At 34.6% G+C, this 20,642-nt stretch overlaps 1 protein-coding gene across 9 annotated transcripts in view; it reads right to left on the bottom strand.

Annotated features, from left to right (window-relative positions):
• Nucleotides 1-1,439: 1,439 nt before the first annotated feature.
• The window catches only part of LOC143234441 (insulin-like growth factor 2 mRNA-binding protein 1), a 75,270-nt gene continuing 56,067 nt past the window's right edge, over nucleotides 1,440-20,642 (bottom strand). For 8 of the 9 annotated variants that reach the window (XM_076471827.1, XM_076471830.1, XM_076471826.1 and 5 more), the window contains exons 7-13: nucleotides 16,246-16,340; nucleotides 11,131-11,247; nucleotides 9,637-10,051; nucleotides 8,846-8,932; nucleotides 8,199-8,327; nucleotides 6,063-6,179; nucleotides 1,440-5,006 (exon numbers count right to left, since the gene is read on the bottom strand). In XM_076471827.1, coding sequence (XP_076327942.1) covers nucleotides 4,884-5,006; nucleotides 6,063-6,179; nucleotides 8,199-8,327; nucleotides 8,846-8,932; nucleotides 9,637-10,051; nucleotides 11,131-11,247; nucleotides 16,246-16,340 — 1,083 coding nt within the window. In that variant the 3' untranslated portion in view covers nucleotides 1,440-4,883. The remainder of the gene's footprint in view (nucleotides 5,007-6,062; nucleotides 6,180-8,198; nucleotides 8,328-8,845; nucleotides 8,933-9,636; nucleotides 10,052-11,130; nucleotides 11,248-16,245; nucleotides 16,341-20,642) is intronic. The other variant, XM_076471825.1, reaches the window with a different exon arrangement.

Consider the following 20,642-nt stretch of genomic DNA (forward strand, 5'->3'; position numbering starts at 1 on the left):
TGATTGAGATTTTTAAGATTGTAAAAGAAAACTAACAGTGCTGGTGCGTCATTTTTTTCACATTTAACTGTGTGTCACTAGTAGAAGAAAACAAATTTGACAGGAGTCATTTTCAGCTAAGACATTTTTATTTTTCTAACAGTGATTTACCTATGGAACAGATTGTCTTCGGATCTTGTGAGGAACACTAAATTTCTTTTAAGAGAAAGATTTTTATCTATATTAATGCCCCCAGTGGTATCTCTGCGAACTTACACACTAAAAACCGGATTTCGATATCCGTGGTGGACAGAGCACAGATAGCCCATTGTGTAGCAGTCCTTAATTCTAAACAAACCTATATTAATGGGAAAGGCTGGCTAGTTTGTTTTTTTATTTAAAAGGTTTAGTTTGGAAGATAGAACAGCCTAGATGGACCAAAAGTCCCTTTTTGTCTTAAATATTATGTTTTACATTTTGCTTATTCTTTAATGTTTTTTGTAGAGGATGTTATCATTTTCTTTAATAGAAATATTTTGTCAAAATTATTTTTAACATGCACAACAGCGCCATCTCCGTTCATAGACATCAACTAGAACAACTCGGAGGTCCATTTTATCGATACGTAAAACAGACGGTCCAGAAGCTTGTTTTAACGTTCTCGTGAAGGAAAAAAAAAATGTTAATATTGAATATTTTCCTGTTCAAACAGGATTATGTTTACAGCTCCAGTAAATTATTTTAAACTTAAAACTTATTAGTATATAAAAATTAGGAAAACGAAGTGACCAAAATGTTTTTCTTCCTACTTGGGTGTGTGTTTTCTTATAGCAAAGCCACATTAGGCTCTCTGCTGAGTCCACAGAGGGGAATCGAACCCAAGATTTTAGCGTTGTAAATCCGTAAACTTACCGCTGGACTATCGGGGGACTTTTCCTACTTTTATTCAACGGTTTGGTTTGTTCTGAATTTCGTGCATAACTGCACGAGGGCTATCTGCGCTAGCCGTCCCTAATTGAGCAGTGTAAGACTAGGGGGAAGGTAGCTAGTCATCACCACCCACCGCCAACTCTTGGACTACTCTTTTACAAACGAATAGTGGGACTGGCCGTCACTTTATAACGATCCCATGGCTGAAAGGGCGAGCATGTTTGGTGTGACGAGGATTCGAACCCGCGACCCTCGGATTACGAGTCGATTGCCTTAACCACCTGGCCATGCCGGGCCCTTATTCAACGGAAAATAATGAACATTTAATTTCGAACTATATTTATCCACATCCGTTTATTAGCTTCCTTTCTAATAGTATTTCTCGCAAGTAATACCTGCAGAGAACTGAAATTTGTATAACGATTTTAACCCAACACGAAAGTTATTATGGTCTACCTCGACAAAGTAGTTCAGAGGTTTTTATTTATTATAATATTTTTATTAAACAACAACAAAGAAAATGAGAATAATTTTTTTGGTAATTAAGCATTTATTTTCTGGATGATTTATTACAACAAAGTTGTGTTTACATCTATAAAGTGAGTACAGCTGGAACTCTGACATAAACTGAAAACAAAACCTACTAGTTATTTTATGGTAAAACACGTGGACTGCTGAAATACTGAAGGGTATAATATTCATTAAAAAATATGGACTGTTTCGAAGACCACCTCTTTCCCACAACCAACTGGATCACTGTGCTGTTACACTTAAAATAATCTATAGAAAAAAACCATCATTAACCATAAAACCAGGAACAGTCCTTCCACGTATTGACCGTTACACACGGTGCAAACTGACATCAGCGTATGAATCTGCTAACAAGACAAGTGATTTCAATTCAACGTGTAAACACGTTAAATATGGAAACACCACCACTCCAATGGTCAAGTGGTTGGACTGTTACACAAAAAACGTACAGAGTGACTGTATTTTTTCCACTGTATATTAATAGAGAAGTTATTAATATAATTAATTTGACTTCCTGTTTACTGAGTTCAATTAACCTTGGTCTGCATTTTGTGGTTTTACTTCTTGAGTCGTTTAAATTTCAGAATGACATCAAAATACAAATAAATAAATACAAGTTTCTTCCAAAGCTTGCTCTCTCGTAACTATTGTTTTCTTTTATCTAGGGTAATTTAATTTCTCTACAGAAAGGTGTACAGGTTTATGGGGGTTAGAAAAGAAATCATTCCTGCTTCAAAGTTCTAGAAGAATTGCAGTTTGATTATGTTTAAATGAAATGATGGAGTTTCTATTTCAATAATCCCACTTTTAACTAACTTTCACCAAGGTTAGATTGACTAAAAGAAGTTGTTTATTTAGACGTATCTGCTGGCGTGGATACCAAGAGTGCAATAATTTAAAGGCAACCTGGTTTTGTCTGGACTTCACGACAGAACAGCTAATCCACAGGGAACCGTCAGAAAACACAAGTTTATTTTAGTTTGATTCTGTTTACTACGACAATATGATTTGCATTTCAAACTCTACATTTGATTTACACAGAAACTAGAATTATATCAGAAGTGCGAAAGAGTTGGAACTGATACACACTAAATATTTATGTAATATAACCATGTTCCAAATACTTTCAAAATCATTCTGTCACCGAACAGCTACAGGTTTACCTACACCACCAGGTAACAGAATATGATCGGTTTCTTCTTTTTTTTTTTTTCTCAAAGGCTTAAAACTATCAGTTGTATGGTATCCATCTGCCGGTGAAACATGGAACTAGAATTACAGAAAGAGAATGATTTCCAATCTTTAAATACAGTCGTATCTAACTTCTGACAGCAAAGCCACTGCACTGTAATGTAATTTCATAAACACAACTACAAAAATCAAAAACGATATTAACTACACAGATAACCCTGAAATAGGTTGTTCTATATATCCATCAGGCAAGAAGTGAAGAACAAAATAAGAATGCACAACACTGTATTCTCATAGCTATGTAAGCACACATGCATATATATATTTTCTCCTTACAACAGTTTCCTATTGTCACACTGACTTTGTTTCTAAAGATGAAGGAAACTTGTAGGGTATATTAAAGAGCAAATTGTCCCTAATGAATAACGGAGCACTCTGTTAAATTCACCAGAGGTTTTTTTTTGTAATACACTCAGAATACGGAATCGTGGTTACACATGTATCACTTTGACAGTAATAAATAAGCATCACAAACAATACAGAAAATTTAATGTATTGTAGCCCTACGTCTGCAGGATGTTTCAGATGCTTGTTATCCAAACACAACATGCATTTCAATGTACTGTCACAGTTTTCGATAACAACACAATTTAACCTGTAGTTTAAACTAGAAGCTCTCTCTATGTTCTACAGTTATTAATGTATCTAATATTCATGTTATCTAAGAAAACAAAGTAGACAGCTTTCGTTTCATAGTTGCCTCTTTTCATGCATAATGAAAGTTTGTTAGCCACATCTATTATCTCATTAAGTCCCAATAACATGGTTCGATATTTCTTTACGGTCAGTAATTATTAGCATTTGTTCCAAGTTTCTGTTCCTATTCAATGTTGATCAGAAAGGAAGGGATTCATGGTGTTTGTAATAGAAAGGTCAAAACAAATGAGGTAGTAGGTATGTGGGAAGCCAGCTATAGATACAGGACTGGCTTCAAATACCCAAATATTAGCCACAGAGTTGTTCACAATCACGGCAGTTCAACTTCTGTTGCCCAAGTACAGAAGGTTCTGCACCTTGAAACCTTCAGCCTTATATTTATGATTTACTAAGCATGCTAAGCTACATCTTGAACTGTTAGGAATGTTACAAAATTAGCCAAGAATGCTTTAGTCCAAAATATTGGTTCAATGACCAAAGATGAAAATGATGTCATATGTTTCTTTATTTTCCAGATAACAAACTATACTAAACTATTGTTAAAACAGACTTTTAAAAGACTGGAAAACATTAATACTAAACTTCCAGCTAAGTAAACTTTTATATCAAGGCATCCAAAGTTGTACTGTAGGTTTTGTACGAATCTTTCTATATCTATCTCAGTTTTCACTATTTATCCCACACTCTCAAACTCAAGCAGTTCATACGGAGTTATGGCTTTGTTTGGTTTCACGCCTATTATTTAAACAAAAACGAGAGAGAGAGAATGGGTTTCAGTATTTTTCCAAAGAATCGAAGTGTGCCGTAGCAAGTACGAACTTTTCGAAAACTAATGCAAAGATATTAAATATCAAAGACTGGTAAGCTGATATCATTTTGACTCAAACTTAAGATTTTTCTTCTTTCAGAGAACCAATAAAGATTTTTTCTTTCTTTGTAGTTTAAGTCGAGCCTTATTGGAGAAACTTGAATGTCTTATGGTTAAATGACCTGGGAAGGATTATTTGGCCACGTGTGATGAGCAAAAATGCTTCCGATAAAATATTTCAACAAAAAAGTTCCTCCAACAAGTATATCAAAAATAAATTTCTATAAAACATGATTAAAAAAAAGACCATAATATACTTCAACATTCATGGTCTATAAAACATTTTAATAAACTTAAAATGAAATAAAACATCATCCCCACCAACCCATCCCCACCCACCCCAATCAACAATCCCAGTAACCCATAACAGATGGGCTAGTTTGTTTGTTTGTTTTTCTCTGGACATGTTTTCTCCCTATATCTCATAAGAGCTTTGAGTTAAATTCGCTAACCCTAAAACTAATTTTATTTAACAGGCAAGAGGGATTTTATTTATAAAACCAAACAAAGCACCCTCATCCACGTATGTCATATTAAAGTGCCAACCCCCACTGGTTTAAAAATATCAGGTATGATGTTTTATAAAAAGTTAGTTTTGCTGCCTCTCTAATGGTTGTTATGTCAGGTTTGGCAGCACTGCCATGGCGATTATTATTATCTGGAAGGGTTAATTTGTCTGGCCTGGACGACAAGGCTGCTGAGGAGGTGTCGGTACGAGCCCACGTCGTCCTACTCCACGGGCATTCGCCTGACTGCGGTTTACTAGGACTCTGATATGGCGTTGGGCAGCCTGGAAAAAGAAACTATTAGTACCCTCTGAGAAAAAAATCCAAAATAAAACTTAATCTGATGATACAGAACTCTTGTTTGGAGCTGTTTCATGGACTTTGTTTATAAGTTTACAGATTCAATAGCTGAAGAAATACCAGTGATACTTTTGTTCAATGGAAATTCAAAACTGTTATAAATCTCTCGAGATTGATAGTAGAAGTTAGAAAAAGAGAATACAAGTGTACCAAAACTTACCGTATGTTTAAAATAAAAATACACAAGTTCACGTACATACAACAACCTACAAGTTAACTGAAAGCTGTTGGTAAAGAAATAGCACTAGAAACAAGTGACAATTTTTCCAGTTTTGGTAATTCATACAGACGTATCACAGAACATCCACCAGTAGAGGTTTATCAGCACACCTGACTTCTGTGATGTAACATAAATAAATATGTTTATTTTAATATAAAATATACCTAAATAGGTATATTTTTAGTGCATATTGTATGAGAAATGTTGTATTGTTTTTTTTATTTAGGAGTCTTTAAACTAATTTGGTTGAAAAATTTAAAAGTTATCTCATGATAATATTTATGCTTTTCCACTGTCAAAGAAATATGGTACGTGGCAAGAAGGAAAACAACAAAAAAAATCCTTTGTTAAAATTACAAAAACTACCAAAAATACTTCACTCGCCACTGAAAAAGAAATAATTTTAAATTACTAAAAATCTGAGATTAGGACCACTGTAATTTACTAGGTGTTTTCAGGGAGCTTCTGATATTAAAATATGTTTAAATACAACCTTTGTCTGTTTATCTGCACAACTCACTGTATATCCAAAATAACTACAGAAAGTGTAAAATTAGAAACAATACAAAGAGTACCATTCAAATATCAGATGGTTCCAACCTGAGCCTTTGGTCAAGGGAAACTGTTTCTTGAATTACTACGTTAAAATGTTAGCACCTTTTCCCACAGCAAATATATTGTTGAATTTATATTTTTTTATGGCATGTAAATATAAATGTTATTGTTAACTTTTAAAAACAACTATCATAGATCAACTTACCTGTGAGCTGTAGAAATCTCCAATGATGTGGACGGGTGTTTCTTCTTCTTCTTGAGAGTTCTGGCTTCCTTCTGGTAATTTTATTACTGCTTGAGTTAGCCGCTGCATTTCTCTAACCTATGTACAATAGTAATTATTATGAACTGATAACGGTTAAAACTCTTGTTAGCAGAAAAGGTACCCAACTGGTGGAGGACAAAAATCATGTCAGCAGGAAAGGTACCAAACTAGTGAAGAACAAAAATCATGTCAGCAGGAAAGGTACCCAACTGGTGGAGGACAAAAATCATGTCAGCAGGAAAGGTACCCAACTGGTGGAGGACAAAAATCATGTTAGCAGGGAAGGTACCCAACTGGTGGAGGACAAAAATCATGTTAGCAGGGAAGGTACCCAACTGGTGGAGGACAAAAATCATGTTAGCAGGGAAGGTACCCAACTGGTGGAGGACAAAAATCATGTTAGCAGGGAAGGTACCCAACTGGTGAAGGACAAAAATCATGTTAGCAGGGAAGGTACCCAACTGGTGAAGGACAAAAATCATGTTAGCAGGGAAGGTACCCAACTGGTGAAGGACAAAAATCATGTTAGCAGGGAAGGTACCCAACTGGTGAAGGACAAAAATCATGTTAGCAGGGAAGGCACCCAACTGGTTAAAGACAAAAATCATGTTAGCAGGGAAGGCACCCAACTGGTTAAAGACAAAAATAATGTTAGCAGGGAAGGCACCCAACTGGTTAAAGACAAAAATCATGTTAGCAGGGAAGGCACCCAACTGGTTAAAGACAAAAATCATGTTAGCAGGGAAGGCACCCAACTGGTTAAAGACAAAAATCATGTTAGCAGGGAAGGCACCCAACTGGTTAAAGACAAAAATCATGTTAGCAGGGAAGGCACCCAACTGGTTAAAGACAAAAATCATGTCAGCAGGAAAGGTACCCAACTGGTGAAGAACAAAAATCATGTTAGCAGGAAAGGTATCCAACTGATGGAGAACAAAAATCATGTTAGCAGGAAAGGTACCAAACTAGTGAAAGACAAAAATCGTGTTAGCAGGGAAGGCACCCAACTGGTTAAAGACAAAAATCATGTCAACAGGGAAGGTACCAAACTAGTGAAAGACAAAAATCATGTTAGCAGGGAAGGCACCCAACTGGTTAAAGACAAAAATCATGTTAGCAGGAAAGGTACCCAATTGGTTAAAGACAAAAATAATGTCAGCAGGAATAGTACCCAAATGTTCAGAACCTACTTAAAACAGTCATTAAGATAGCTGGATAAAAACATGCTTGGAAGAAAATATTACAAGTTAAACGTTCACATCTAACACAAAGCCAGTTGATTATTTTAAATGAATAATTATCAGTAGTGAGAAGAGTTTATCAACATTTGTACTCACACACAAAACAAAGGTTTTACTACCACCAAAATGTTATCTTTATATAGGTAACAAATTTAAAAATTACCGAGATGTAAAACCATCAGATCCATCCAAGAATAAAACTATCAGTATATTTTTGAAAATTTGTTTTGTAACACATTATATAGTATCATATTAACTATAGTACAAAACAGGATGTCATAAAACAGACCATACAACTAAGTACTGATACAAAACTATAAAACCATAACAGCTTACAGTTAGCAGATCTACACTAGTTATGAAGTTTAGTTGTTATTAAACTATTAACCCTTTCACTACAGGTTCATTATAATACACACAAGTTTGTTTACACATTCACACACGTTAAGTATTAAGTTCCTAATTTGTAAACAGTTACAGACTTAGTGTTTTAACATCACAAACATCATAGTTTAAACAGTGCTGTATTCATCATAACATGTGACTCACTAAAATGTATATTTAGGTGTATTTTTTTAATATTTACTTTTAAAAGAAGACATTACCTCACATTTAATATTAAAGTTTGAATTATAATCTACAATTTGATTCCAAACTTATTTACATAAGTTCATAAAATAGTAGCTCAATATAATTTTGAACGCAAGTCAACAAACAGAATGGTGTGACCTTTGGTCTGCGGCCCATCGTAAAAGGGTTAATCGATGCAGGCAGATGTGATCAAAACTTGGTACACAAAATACTAAATGTAACTTATAAAAACAGAAGTACTCACCGTTTGCCCTCCTTTTCCAATAATACGACCAACTTGAGACGATGGAACAAAGATTTCGACCCTGAGACGAGCATCTTGACTTCCAGCATAGCCTTCGAAGCTTACCTTCTTGAAAATCAGAAATTGTGCCTGTGACAGGAAATGACAGTTTGTCATGAATGACTGGTTTCTAAGGTAACAGATAAATGAGGCATTTTATAACTTTTTATAGGTTTTAGAAACTTCTCAGTAATCATGCGTTGAAAGTACATTTTATTTATTATAAAGAACAAAACTCAACAATGGATTATCTGCACTATACACATCACAGATGTCAAAACATGACTTACAGAGTCATAAGACTTCAAATTTTCTCCTGAACTACTTGGGGATGGAACATATTCTCCCATCATAAGATATCACTTACCAGAATAAACCAAAGTTACCAGATTTTTACCCAGAAAATCACAAAACATTTCCAATTATGATATGATTTCATTACAAAAGTGCACAGTAAACAAACAATTGTGAGTCTGTACACACACACACACACACTTGGAGGCTTCAGAAGAGAAACCACAGCATAAATATGGTAAAAATTTCAAAAAGTTGATTTCTGTTATTATCTATAGAAATCAGACTCAGGTCAAGTGCTACACTCAACCTACCTTCCACTGTGATTCAGGGGTTCCCACTATGGTCACTTTTCGTTCTGTTTGTCTTTCCAGGGGTTCGTCTTTATCGGGCTGAGCAACCTGAGATATACACGAACATTAGGTCGAACACACAAAATATGCTACTTTATATTAAGGATCTAAAAACAATAGCACAGGCATATTGGTTCAAATATTTCAATAAAATATATTAAGATATATTCTTTTAGAGTGGTGTATAAAACTAACATTAACTGTCAAAGTTGGCTACAGCCAAGGCCATTGGGAAAATGTATATCTTGATATGAATTCTTTAAATGTTTTATTATTCACATACTAATCTTGTTTCTTATTCTCCTTAATGGACAGTTAACAGAGCAGCTTTCAGCAATGTTGAAAAAACCCACTCGTAGAGAAATGTATATGTAAAAATGGCTCGTTTGGGTTGAGAAAATATTTTACATAGAAGAGCGAACAACGTTTCGACCTTCTTTGGTCATCGTCAGGTTCACAAAGAAAGAGGTCACTGATCGGAAGCTGACCACATGTTTAAAAGGGGTTGTGTAACTGAGTGTCGGAATGTAGAGGGCGGTGTTAGATGTTTGAATATATAATTTATTTTTTTTATTATATTAATATAGGTATAAAGGCGTTCCTTTATATTGGTTTATTTTGGGTTATAGAGTAGGTTTATGAAATTTTTAATGAATAAATATAACGAGAGATATGAAATGGTTTAATAAATGTCAAAGTTTTATTTATTAAAACTTCCTTCACAACATCAAGCTGGTTCATCGAAGATATACCTTAATACTTGCTCCAGAAGAACTGATCATGTCCCTGATACTGGAGCCTCCGGTGCCTATAATGGCACCAACAGCTGCATTAGGAATGTACAAAAACACCTGTTCCTTGTTTGGGTCATGGTGCTGTGATGGTGGTGGTCCTGGAGGATAGTTCACTGGCATGCAGGAAGGAGAAGAGTTGTAAATACTACCACGGGGAGCAGGGGGATAGCCAGGAGCCCCCATGGTGGACATCATTGCCATTGGGTGGACCCCGGGAAACATGAATGCTTGGGGAGCCATGGCGGAAAGGTCATTTTCATAGCTCTGACGAAGTTTTGCACTGATCATTTGCTCGGCCTTACAAACATTCTCCAAGTTCCCCACGACACTAATGATACGCTCCATGTTGAAACTGTTCACATCATGAATGCTACTGTGAAATAGAAAATAAAAAATTTAGAGGAAAGAGGAAATCCTCCAAAGAGAAGTCAAACTTTATAAAATTGTAAGTCTACAAATATAGACTTTAACAACACATGAAGAACTAAAACAGTAATGCCGCAGTAAAAATTTCTAACACTTGTTTCCATATTATCTACACGTTGAACAACAACAGAAAAACTTTCATATTATTGCAGAGAAAACTGCCATATTTTTAGTCCCCCTTTACTCCAAAGGTTGCTAAACCTACTTTTACATCTACATCCAATTAGAACTGGTTCTGGTTATCTAGTGATGTTGTGGAAGATGAATATAGGATTTTAGTTCATAACAAACAATCTACATACCACTGTAGTTTCAGTAACTTTTAACAACAAATGCAGTGCTTTAAAATAAACTAGCTGAGAAAGGCTGATGTTCTCCTTTCTTTAAGTGACTAAAAATTAACTCTACTATAGAGAGAAGAGTTAAATGTATGGGTACTGAAATGCCCCCAGTGACCTACAACACGTAAGCAATAGGCACAGAAACTGGCTAGAAAACAACTAGCTCAGCCAACTATTTGATTATTTAACACCTAGAAGGTTATTAACGAAACACAAATAGAACTACCAACAGAAGAGCCAGTTAGAAATGGATTAGTCCAGTTCCCACTGCCGAGAGCAGAACTCACCAACATGATGAAATGTTAGATAACACCGAACGGTGCAAGATGTCAATGATCCAAGAGGTAGTGTTAAAATATAATCACACCGTATCACAATGCTACAGAAGCAAGAGTAATACTGAATGTTTTGATGACATTTCTTTTAGTTGTTACAAAACAGGAAGTCAGATGACTAGCTCATTTAACTCCTAACTGTTAAATGACTCTCAACATTTTTCTCAGAAAGATAACACACACACACACACATTCGAAAGAAAATAAAAATGAGTCATATACAAATAATTTTGCCAACACAATTAAAATGAGATTTGTTTTATTGAATAAATTATAAACAACATTATCAATTCAATATATCATAATTATTTCATACAATACAATACTTTACTAATAAACAGGTATATTACCTAGAAACGGTGATTTTAGTGTCTGTTTTCTCCATTATTCCTTTGATAGTGTTTCCATTCTTACCAATAATGCGACCAATCAGGTTATTGTGTGCCAATATTTTCAAGGGATTTTCACTGGAAAAGAAAGATGATACAATCAGGAACACGTTCAAACACAACATTACACTCACTTTCAACCAGATATCTGAACACGTTGAAACACAACATTACACTCACTTTAAAACCAGATATCAGAACACGTTGAAACACAACATTACACTCACTTTCAACCAGATATCAGAACACGTTGAAACACAACATTACACTCACTTTCAACCAGATATCAGAACACATTGAAACACAACATTACACTCACGTTTAACCAGATATCTGAACACATTGAAACATAACATTACACTCACGTTTAACCAGATATCAGAACACATTGAAACACAACATTACACTCACTTTCAACCAGATATCAGAACACATTGAAACACAACATTACACTCATGTTTAATCAGATATCAGAACACACTGAAACACAACATTACACTCATGTTTAATCAGATATCAGAACACGTTGAAACACAACATTACACTCACTTTCAACCAGATATCAGAACACGTTGAAACACAACATTACACTCACTTTAAAACCAGATATCTGAACACGTTGAAACACAACATTACACTCACTTTCAACCAGATATCTGAACACGTTGAAACACAACATTACACTCACTTTAAAACCAGATATCAGAACACATTGAAACACAACATTACACTCACTTTAAAACCAGATATCAGAACACATTGAAACATAACATTACACTCACGTTTAACCAGATATCTGAACACGTTGAAACACAACATTACACTCACTTTCAACCAGATATCTGAACACGTTGAAACACAACATTACACTCACTTTCAACCAGATATCTGAACACGTTGAAACACAACATTACACTCACTTTCAACCAGATATCTGAACACGTTGAAACACAACATTACACTCACTTTCAACCAGATATCAGAACACGTTGAAACACAACATTACACTCACTTTCAACCAGATATCAGAACACGTTGAAACACAACATTACACTCACTTTCAACCAGATATCAGAACACGTTGAAACACAACATTACACTCACTTTCAACCAGATATCTGAACACGTTGAAACACAACATTACACTCACTTTAAAACCAGATATCAGAACACGTTGAAACACAACATTACACTCACTTTCAACCAGATATCAGAACACGTTGAAACACAACATTACACTCACTTTCAACCAGATATCAGAACACATTGAAACACAACATTACACTCACGTTTAACCAGATATCTGAACACATTGAAACATAACATTACACTCACGTTTAACCAGATATCAGAACACATTGAAACACAACATTACACTCACTTTCAACCAGATATCAGAACACATTGAAACACAACATTACACTCATGTTTAATCAGATATCAGAACACACTGAAACACAACATTACACTCATGTTTAATCAGATATCAGAACACGTTGAAACACAACATTACACTCACTTTCAACCAGATATCAGAACACGTTGAAACACAACATTACACTCACTTTCAACCAGATATCAGAACACGTTGAAACACAACATTACACTCACTTTCAACCAGATATCTGAACACGTTGAAACACAACATTACACTCACTTTAAAACCAGATATCAGAACACGTTGAAACACAACATTACACTCACTTTCAACCAGATATCAGAACACGTTGAAACACAACATTACACTCACTTTCAACCAGATATCAGAACACATTGAAACACAACATTACACTCACGTTTAACCAGATATCTGAACACATTGAAACATAACATTACACTCACGTTTAACCAGATATCAGAACACATTGAAACACAACATTACACTCACTTTCAACCAGATATCAGAACACATTGAAACACAACATTACACTCATGTTTAATCAGATATCAGAACACACTGAAACACAACATTACACTCATGTTTAATCAGATATCAGAACACATTGAAACATAACATTACACTCACTTTCCACCAGATATCAGAACACATTGAAACACAACATTACACTCACTTTCAACCAGATATCTGAACACATTGAAACACAACATTACACTCACTTTCAACCAGATATCTGAACACGTTGAAACACAACATTACACTCACTTTCAACCAGATATCAGAACACGTTGAAACACAACATTACACTCACTTTTAACCAGATATCTGAACACGTTGAAACACAACATTACACTCACTTTCAACCAGATATCTGAACACGTTGAAACACAACATTACACTCACTTTCAACCAGATATCAGAACACGTTGAAACACAACATTACACTCACTTTCAACCAGATATCTGAACACGTTGAAACACAACATTACACTCACTTTCAACCAGATATCAGAACACGTTGAAACACAACATTACACTCACTTTCAACCAGATATCTGAACACGTTGAAACACAACATTACACTCACTTTCAACCAGATATCTGAACACGTTGAAACACAACATTACACTCACTTTAAAACCAGATATCAGAACACGTTGAAACACAACATTACACTCACTTTCAACCAGATATCAGAACACTTTGAAACACAACATTACACTCACTTTCAACCAGATATCAGAACACTTTGAAACACAACATTACACTCACTTTCAACCAGATATCAGAACACATTGAAACACAACATTACACTCACTTTCAACCAGATATCAGAACACGTTGAAACACAACATTACACTCACTTTCAACCAGATATCAGAACACATTGAAACACAACATTACACTCACTTTCAACCAGATATCAGAACACATTGAAACACAACATTACACTCACGTTTAACCAGATATCTGAACACATTGAAACATAACATTACACTCACGTTTAACCAGATATCTGAACACATTGAAACACAACATTACACTCACTTTCAACCAGATATCTGAACACGTTGAAACACAACATTACACTCACTTTCAACCAGATATCAGAACACATTGAAACACAACATTACACTCACTTTCAACCAGATATCAGAACACATTGAAACACAACATTACACTCACCTTCCACCAGATATCAGAACACATTGAAACACAACATTACACTCACCTTCCACCAGATATCAGAACACATTGAAACACAACATTACACTCACTTTCAACCAGATATCTGAACACATTGAAACACAACATTACACTCACTTTTAACCAGATATCTGAACACATTGAAACACAACATTACACTCACTTTTATCCAGATATCAGAACACATTGAAACACAACATTACACTCACTTTCAACCAGATATTAGAACACATTGAAACACAACATTACACTCACTTTCAACCAGATATCAGAACACACTGAAACACAACATTACACTCATGTTTAATCAGATATCAGAACACATTGAAACATAACATTACACTCACTTTCCACCAGATATCAGAACACATTGAAACACAACATTACACTCACTTTCAACCAGATATCTGAACACATTGAAACACAACATTACACTCACTTTTAACCAGATATCAGAACACATTGAAACACAACATTACACTCACTTTCAACCAGATATCTGAACACATTGAAACACAACATTACACTCACTTTTAACCAGATATCTGAACACATTGAAACACAACATTACACTCACTTTTATCCAGATATCAGAACACATTGAAACACAACATTACACTCACTTTCAACCAGATATTAGAACACATTGAAACACAACATTACACTCACTTTCAACCAGATATCAGAACACACTGAAACACAACATTACACTCATGTTTAATCAGATATCAGAACACATTGAAACATAACATTACACTCACTTTCCACCAGATATCAGAACACATTGAAACACAACATTACACTCACTTTCAACCAGATATCTGAACACATTGAAACACAACATTACACTCACTTTTAACCAGATATCAGAACACACTGAAACACAACATTACACTCACTTTCAACCAGATATCAGAACACGTTGAAACACAACATTACACTCACTTTCAACCAGATATCTGAACACGTTGAAACACAACATTACACTCACTTTTAACCAGATATCTGAACACATTGAAACACAACATTACACTCACTTTTATCCAGATATCAGAACACATTGAAACACAACATTACACTCACTTTCAACCAGATATTAGAACACATTGAAACACAACATTACACTCACTTTCAACCAGATATCAGAACACACTGAAACACAACATTACACTCATGTTTAATCAGATATCAGAACACATTGAAACACAACATTACACTCACTTTCAACCACATATCAGAACACATTTAAATACAACATTACACTAACTTTCAACCAGATATCAGAACACATTCAACCGAAAAATCAAGAATCACTGCTACTTTCCACAAGTATTAGTGTTACTACCAGCTTCTGAGTGACATGTCCCAGTCTAAACTTAAAATTTATTTCAATTCACAGTAAATCCATGATTCATCTTAAGTATGATGAATGAAGTAACATTTTTAGATTCCTTCTTCAACTGATGATATATCATGCATAATTATCTTGTCTGGTATTGCTAGTATTGAAATAGTTTTGCATCCAGTTTTAACAGCTTTCTATTTCAGAATTACACACGTACAAAAAAATCCACACTGAATGATCCTGTGACTCTGATCGGAAATGATTTATAAATCACAATTCTGCTTTCAAAAACACAGTTCTGGCACAGTTTAAACCTTTCAAATTCATCCAAGGTTTCACTGGCACCATTAGAAAAAAGGGAATGTTTACTACATGAGGCTTTCTACAGTAGTCATCCCTAATTTAGTAACGATAGAGGGAAGACAGCAAACGTCACCCACTGCCAACTCTTAGGCCACTCGTTAACCAATGAACAGTGGGATTGACTGACTGACAGTCATGTAACTGCTTCCCAACGAAAAGTACGAGCAAGTTTGGTTATAGGGATTTGAACCTGGGATCTGCAAAGTGCAAGTCAAACTCCCTAATTATCAGGCCATACCGGGCCTCAAAAATCACAACTTACCTGCGGTTAGTGTTTTCAGCTTCTTGCCGCATTACCTCCAAAATTTTTTCACATGCTAAGGAACAGTTTTCTGGGTTGCCATATACAGTAATTACCTGAATTTAAAGATTTGAAAAGAAAAAGTTAATGAAGTTGTTCAGACATTTCACAAACAGACGTATCACTAAATAACACTGGACCAAAGTCTTTTCAATGAGAAAGACTGAGAAAATTATTTAGTTTTAACACAAGCTTCAAATTCTCAACTCACTAGTTTGATATCATAAAGAACAAATCTTACTGAACATTCATGTGTACTTGCAATAATTTCATCCAAATATTGATGGTAAAATAAAATATGAATATTAACAAATATTAAAACTTTTAAAACTTGAATAAAGAAACCAAATATACATTTTATATGAAATTAATAATTTGTGTATTATCACTTGATTTTTGTTTTCATGAAAAATACAAAAATAGTTAAGGAAAATCAAAGAAAAAAAGAAAAATTTTAAATGGAACAAAAAGCTATTACAGAAACTGTAGGTTAGAAAAACAATGATTATAGGTTTACTTAACATGATGGAAACATGAACAACTTTTACCAGATGTTTCTCAGCACTGCAAAACCCTTATTAATTGGTTTCTATCAGTATATTTTTTCCAATCTTGTGCACTGATCAACAAAAGTTGCATTTCACAGTAAAGAAATGTTACACAATAATTTTACTAGAACATTCTTTGTGAAGGATCATTCCCAATCTTTTAACTAACCAATATCAAGCTATTTAATGAAATGGATATTAATTTATATTCAAGAATATGAAGAAATAGCAAATATGTTAAGCCTAACTTCCATCATTACTAATTTAGAACTACTAACTACAGTGAAAGCAGCTGATATATTGTGCCTAGCCACACACGTACTAAGGGACTGACTGTCACTCTTATTACACACCCACAACTCTTAAGACTGCAGGAATGTTTTGTAGAATCACACACAAATTTGAACCCAGCTCTGAAATCTACAGTTTTACCAAAATGAAATAATAATGATATTCAATCACATAAAACCCAAATTATTGAACAAGTAAGCTTGTATGTTTTGTAAGTTAATCAACAATTTCTGTTTTAGCTCTGACAATTGTGTGTGTATTATAAATATCATGTTCCTACACACACTCCTAAGCTTGCATTCATTTCTCCAAATGATATTTCAGCATTCTTGGTTAAGCCTAACATTTAATTCATGTTACCATGCCTTCCATTTCTCCAACTGTAAATTTATTTCTTGAGATCTTGTTTATAGTAATACTGATGAAGAAACTTCAACGGACATTAGTTTTGGAAAGAAGGCATTATAATCTTTAACATCCTAAAGTTCAGAACAGGGAAGCACAAAATTAGAATTAATCATGCATTTCAAGAGAATGGATGTGGTATTATTAATAGAAATCCAACACCAAGTTTCGGAAAAACTACAAAAAAGCCACAACATTCAGATGACAATATCTGTGCCGTATATAACCCCCATATCAAAACCCCAGGAATACTTCTCAGTCGAAAAATATCAGGTAAGCATATTTAGGTTTAGAGAGTTTGAATTTAACAAACTAGGCCTACAATGTCAGATTATTGAAATAGTACAAATACACAAATGTATTTATTGAGAATAAATTGTAACTGTAGATATAAATTAATCTCCAACACAAATTAGAACATTACATGAGGAAGTTTAATAAAAAGGGAAAAGTAATACTGTTTTAAAAGCTTGGGACATTTTTTCAAAAATAATCTCTAGTGGTTTTGTACCATTTATAGTGCAAAGTTGACTGCTTTAATCAACACAATAGAATTTAAATACACAAAATGAACAAATGTATGAACAAGTCAAAACTGAGTGTGTATACAAAATAAAAATTTCTAGATTAATAAAAATTAAAAGGAAACAGTTTTATTTTTCTAAAACAAAATTTCATGGTTTACTTTTTTTAAAAACACAGAAATAAGTGATTGTTTAATATTTTTTTTTTCATAGACTTCTTCAATTTGTTAAGTATTTTTACCATAATAATGTAAAAGACCAGATGGTTGAATTTTTACTGGTGGTTGTTGATGGGTTGCATCACAAACTTTAATAAATTCTGATCACATGCCACTATATAATTTGTTTTATTGTTTTATAAACTTTGAAACAATCCACATCACCATAGAAACAACAGGATTTTTGCTGGTATCTACAGAAATATTGAACACAAGTCTAAAGAGGTTATGATTTCATTGTATAGGTTAGTGGTTAAGTCAAACCTGGAATACTGTTTTCAGCCTCACGTTCCTTACCTATAAAAACGACACTGAATTGTTGGAAAGGGTTCAAAGAAAGCTCCTATGATGGTGCCTGGGATGGACAGGTTGTTATGTGAGGATAGGTCAAAGTTTCTGAAATTGCTTTTTTATTGTAAAATGGAAGAGTTAGGGTTGAGGTGTTTAAAAAGAACTGATAGTGCTGGCACATCATCTTTTACATTTGACAGTGAGATCAGTAGGAACACAAATTTTGGTATGTTATCTTCAGCTAAGTTTCATTTTTCTAACAGGGTGGTTGGCCTTTGAAATGAGTTGTATTCAGATGTTGTGGAGACAGTAAATTTAAGTGAGTTTAAGTTGATTGATTGATTTAGTGTTTTATGGCACAAAGCAGCGAGGCTATCTGCGCCAGACATTTGGTAAAAAAAAAAAAAAATAAATAAATAAATGTAGTAATAGATATAAATGGAAATGAAGGTAAAACAAAAAAGTATAAAACCAATGTTGACACCTAGTCTACAATGTTAAGATAGAAGGCAGAGTATAAGAAGTTGTAAGGTATTTACTCTAGCAAAAAGGTAATGATCATAACCTGCCATGAAGACTAACAGGTAAGTTCAAGAACCACCGTCAATCATCTGAAGTTGGCCTTTCCAGTCCTAGTTCCGGGTTATGTGTCATAGCAGCTATTATCAAAATGTAAAAGAATAAAAGTTTTAAGAGACACTCCACAAAATCTTAATAATGAGTAGCCAAATGTCCAGTAAAAAGATAAAAGTCAAGTAAATGGAGTAAAATTTGTAAAAGTAATTGAAGATAAAAGCAAACGGCAATTAAAACAGAAAATGGCGTAAAAACCAATGTTGACATCCAGTCAACAAAGTTGTAAAGAACTACCTGTAGCAGAATGGTAATGATCATAACCCGTCAGGAAGACTAACAGGTAAGTATAAAAACCACCGTCAGTCACCTGAAGTTGGTCTTTCCAGTCCTGGTTCCAGGTTATGAGTCAATATGGCCAGTACTAAAAAGTTAAGTAGTAAAAGTGTGAAATGATATGCAGCAAAAGTATAATAACAACTCGCCAGGACGACTAACGAGTAGTTCAAACGGATAGTTCAAGCAGTAGCGTTAGTCACCTGAAGTTGGCCTTTCCAGTCCTGGTGTCGAGTTATTTAATGTTCTGGCCATTGTCCAATGTCAAATTGAATGAGAGAGATTAAAACTGTAAAAAAGGAACCACAATTAAAAAGGTGTAATGAATAAATATGCAACACTTAAATGAGATTAAAAAGATTAATCTCATTAAAAAATTAAAAACATTATCAAGGTGGACAGAGTCACCATCACCAATAACTCTGTCTAATGTTACAGACTGACCCTGGGAAAAAATATGTTTAAAATATTGCCGTCGTTGAGAATTGTAACGATGGCAAGAAAGTAAAATGTGGCTGATAGTGATTTGAGTGTTACACAAACTACACATTGGTGCATCAGTTCCTGATAAAAGAAAACAATGAGTTAAAAAACTGTGACCAATGCGTAGCCTAGTGAGAACAACTTCCTCCTTCCGAACTTTATGGAAGCTAGATGGCCAATTTTGGGTTTGATTTGAAAAAGTTTGTTGTCGCGTTGCTCACTCCAAGTGGACTGCCAGCTGGCACGGAGCCGAGCCTTGAAGACAACACCATAGTCCATGTACGGAATAGGCATAGGAGTGATGGTGCTGAAGCAGACATATTTAGCTGCCATGTCTGCAAGCTCGTTCCCACGAATACCAACATGGCCTGGTATCCAGAAAAAACTGGATTGAAGTAGCTGCTAATGAGAAATGGGCCAATCGGTTTCGAATATCAGGGAGAAAAGGATGTGAGCTAAGGTGTAGCGATTCCAAGGCAAGTATAGAACTAAGCGAATCAGTATAAATAGTGCAGTTGGAGTACTGCTCAGCTGCAATATGATCCAGGGCAAGAGATATGGCATACAGTTCAGCAGTGAACACAGAAGCTGTAGAAGGGATTCTGCATGCAACTATTGACCCATAGCAAACCATAGCAGAGCCCACTGAATTACCTGATTTGGAACCATCTGTATAAATGGGAACTGAA

The sequence above is a fragment of the Tachypleus tridentatus genome, chromosome 12 (assembly GCF_004210375.1).
Source record: "Tachypleus tridentatus isolate NWPU-2018 chromosome 12, ASM421037v1, whole genome shotgun sequence".
Classification (NCBI taxonomy): Eukaryota; Metazoa; Arthropoda; class Merostomata; order Xiphosura; family Limulidae; genus Tachypleus; species Tachypleus tridentatus.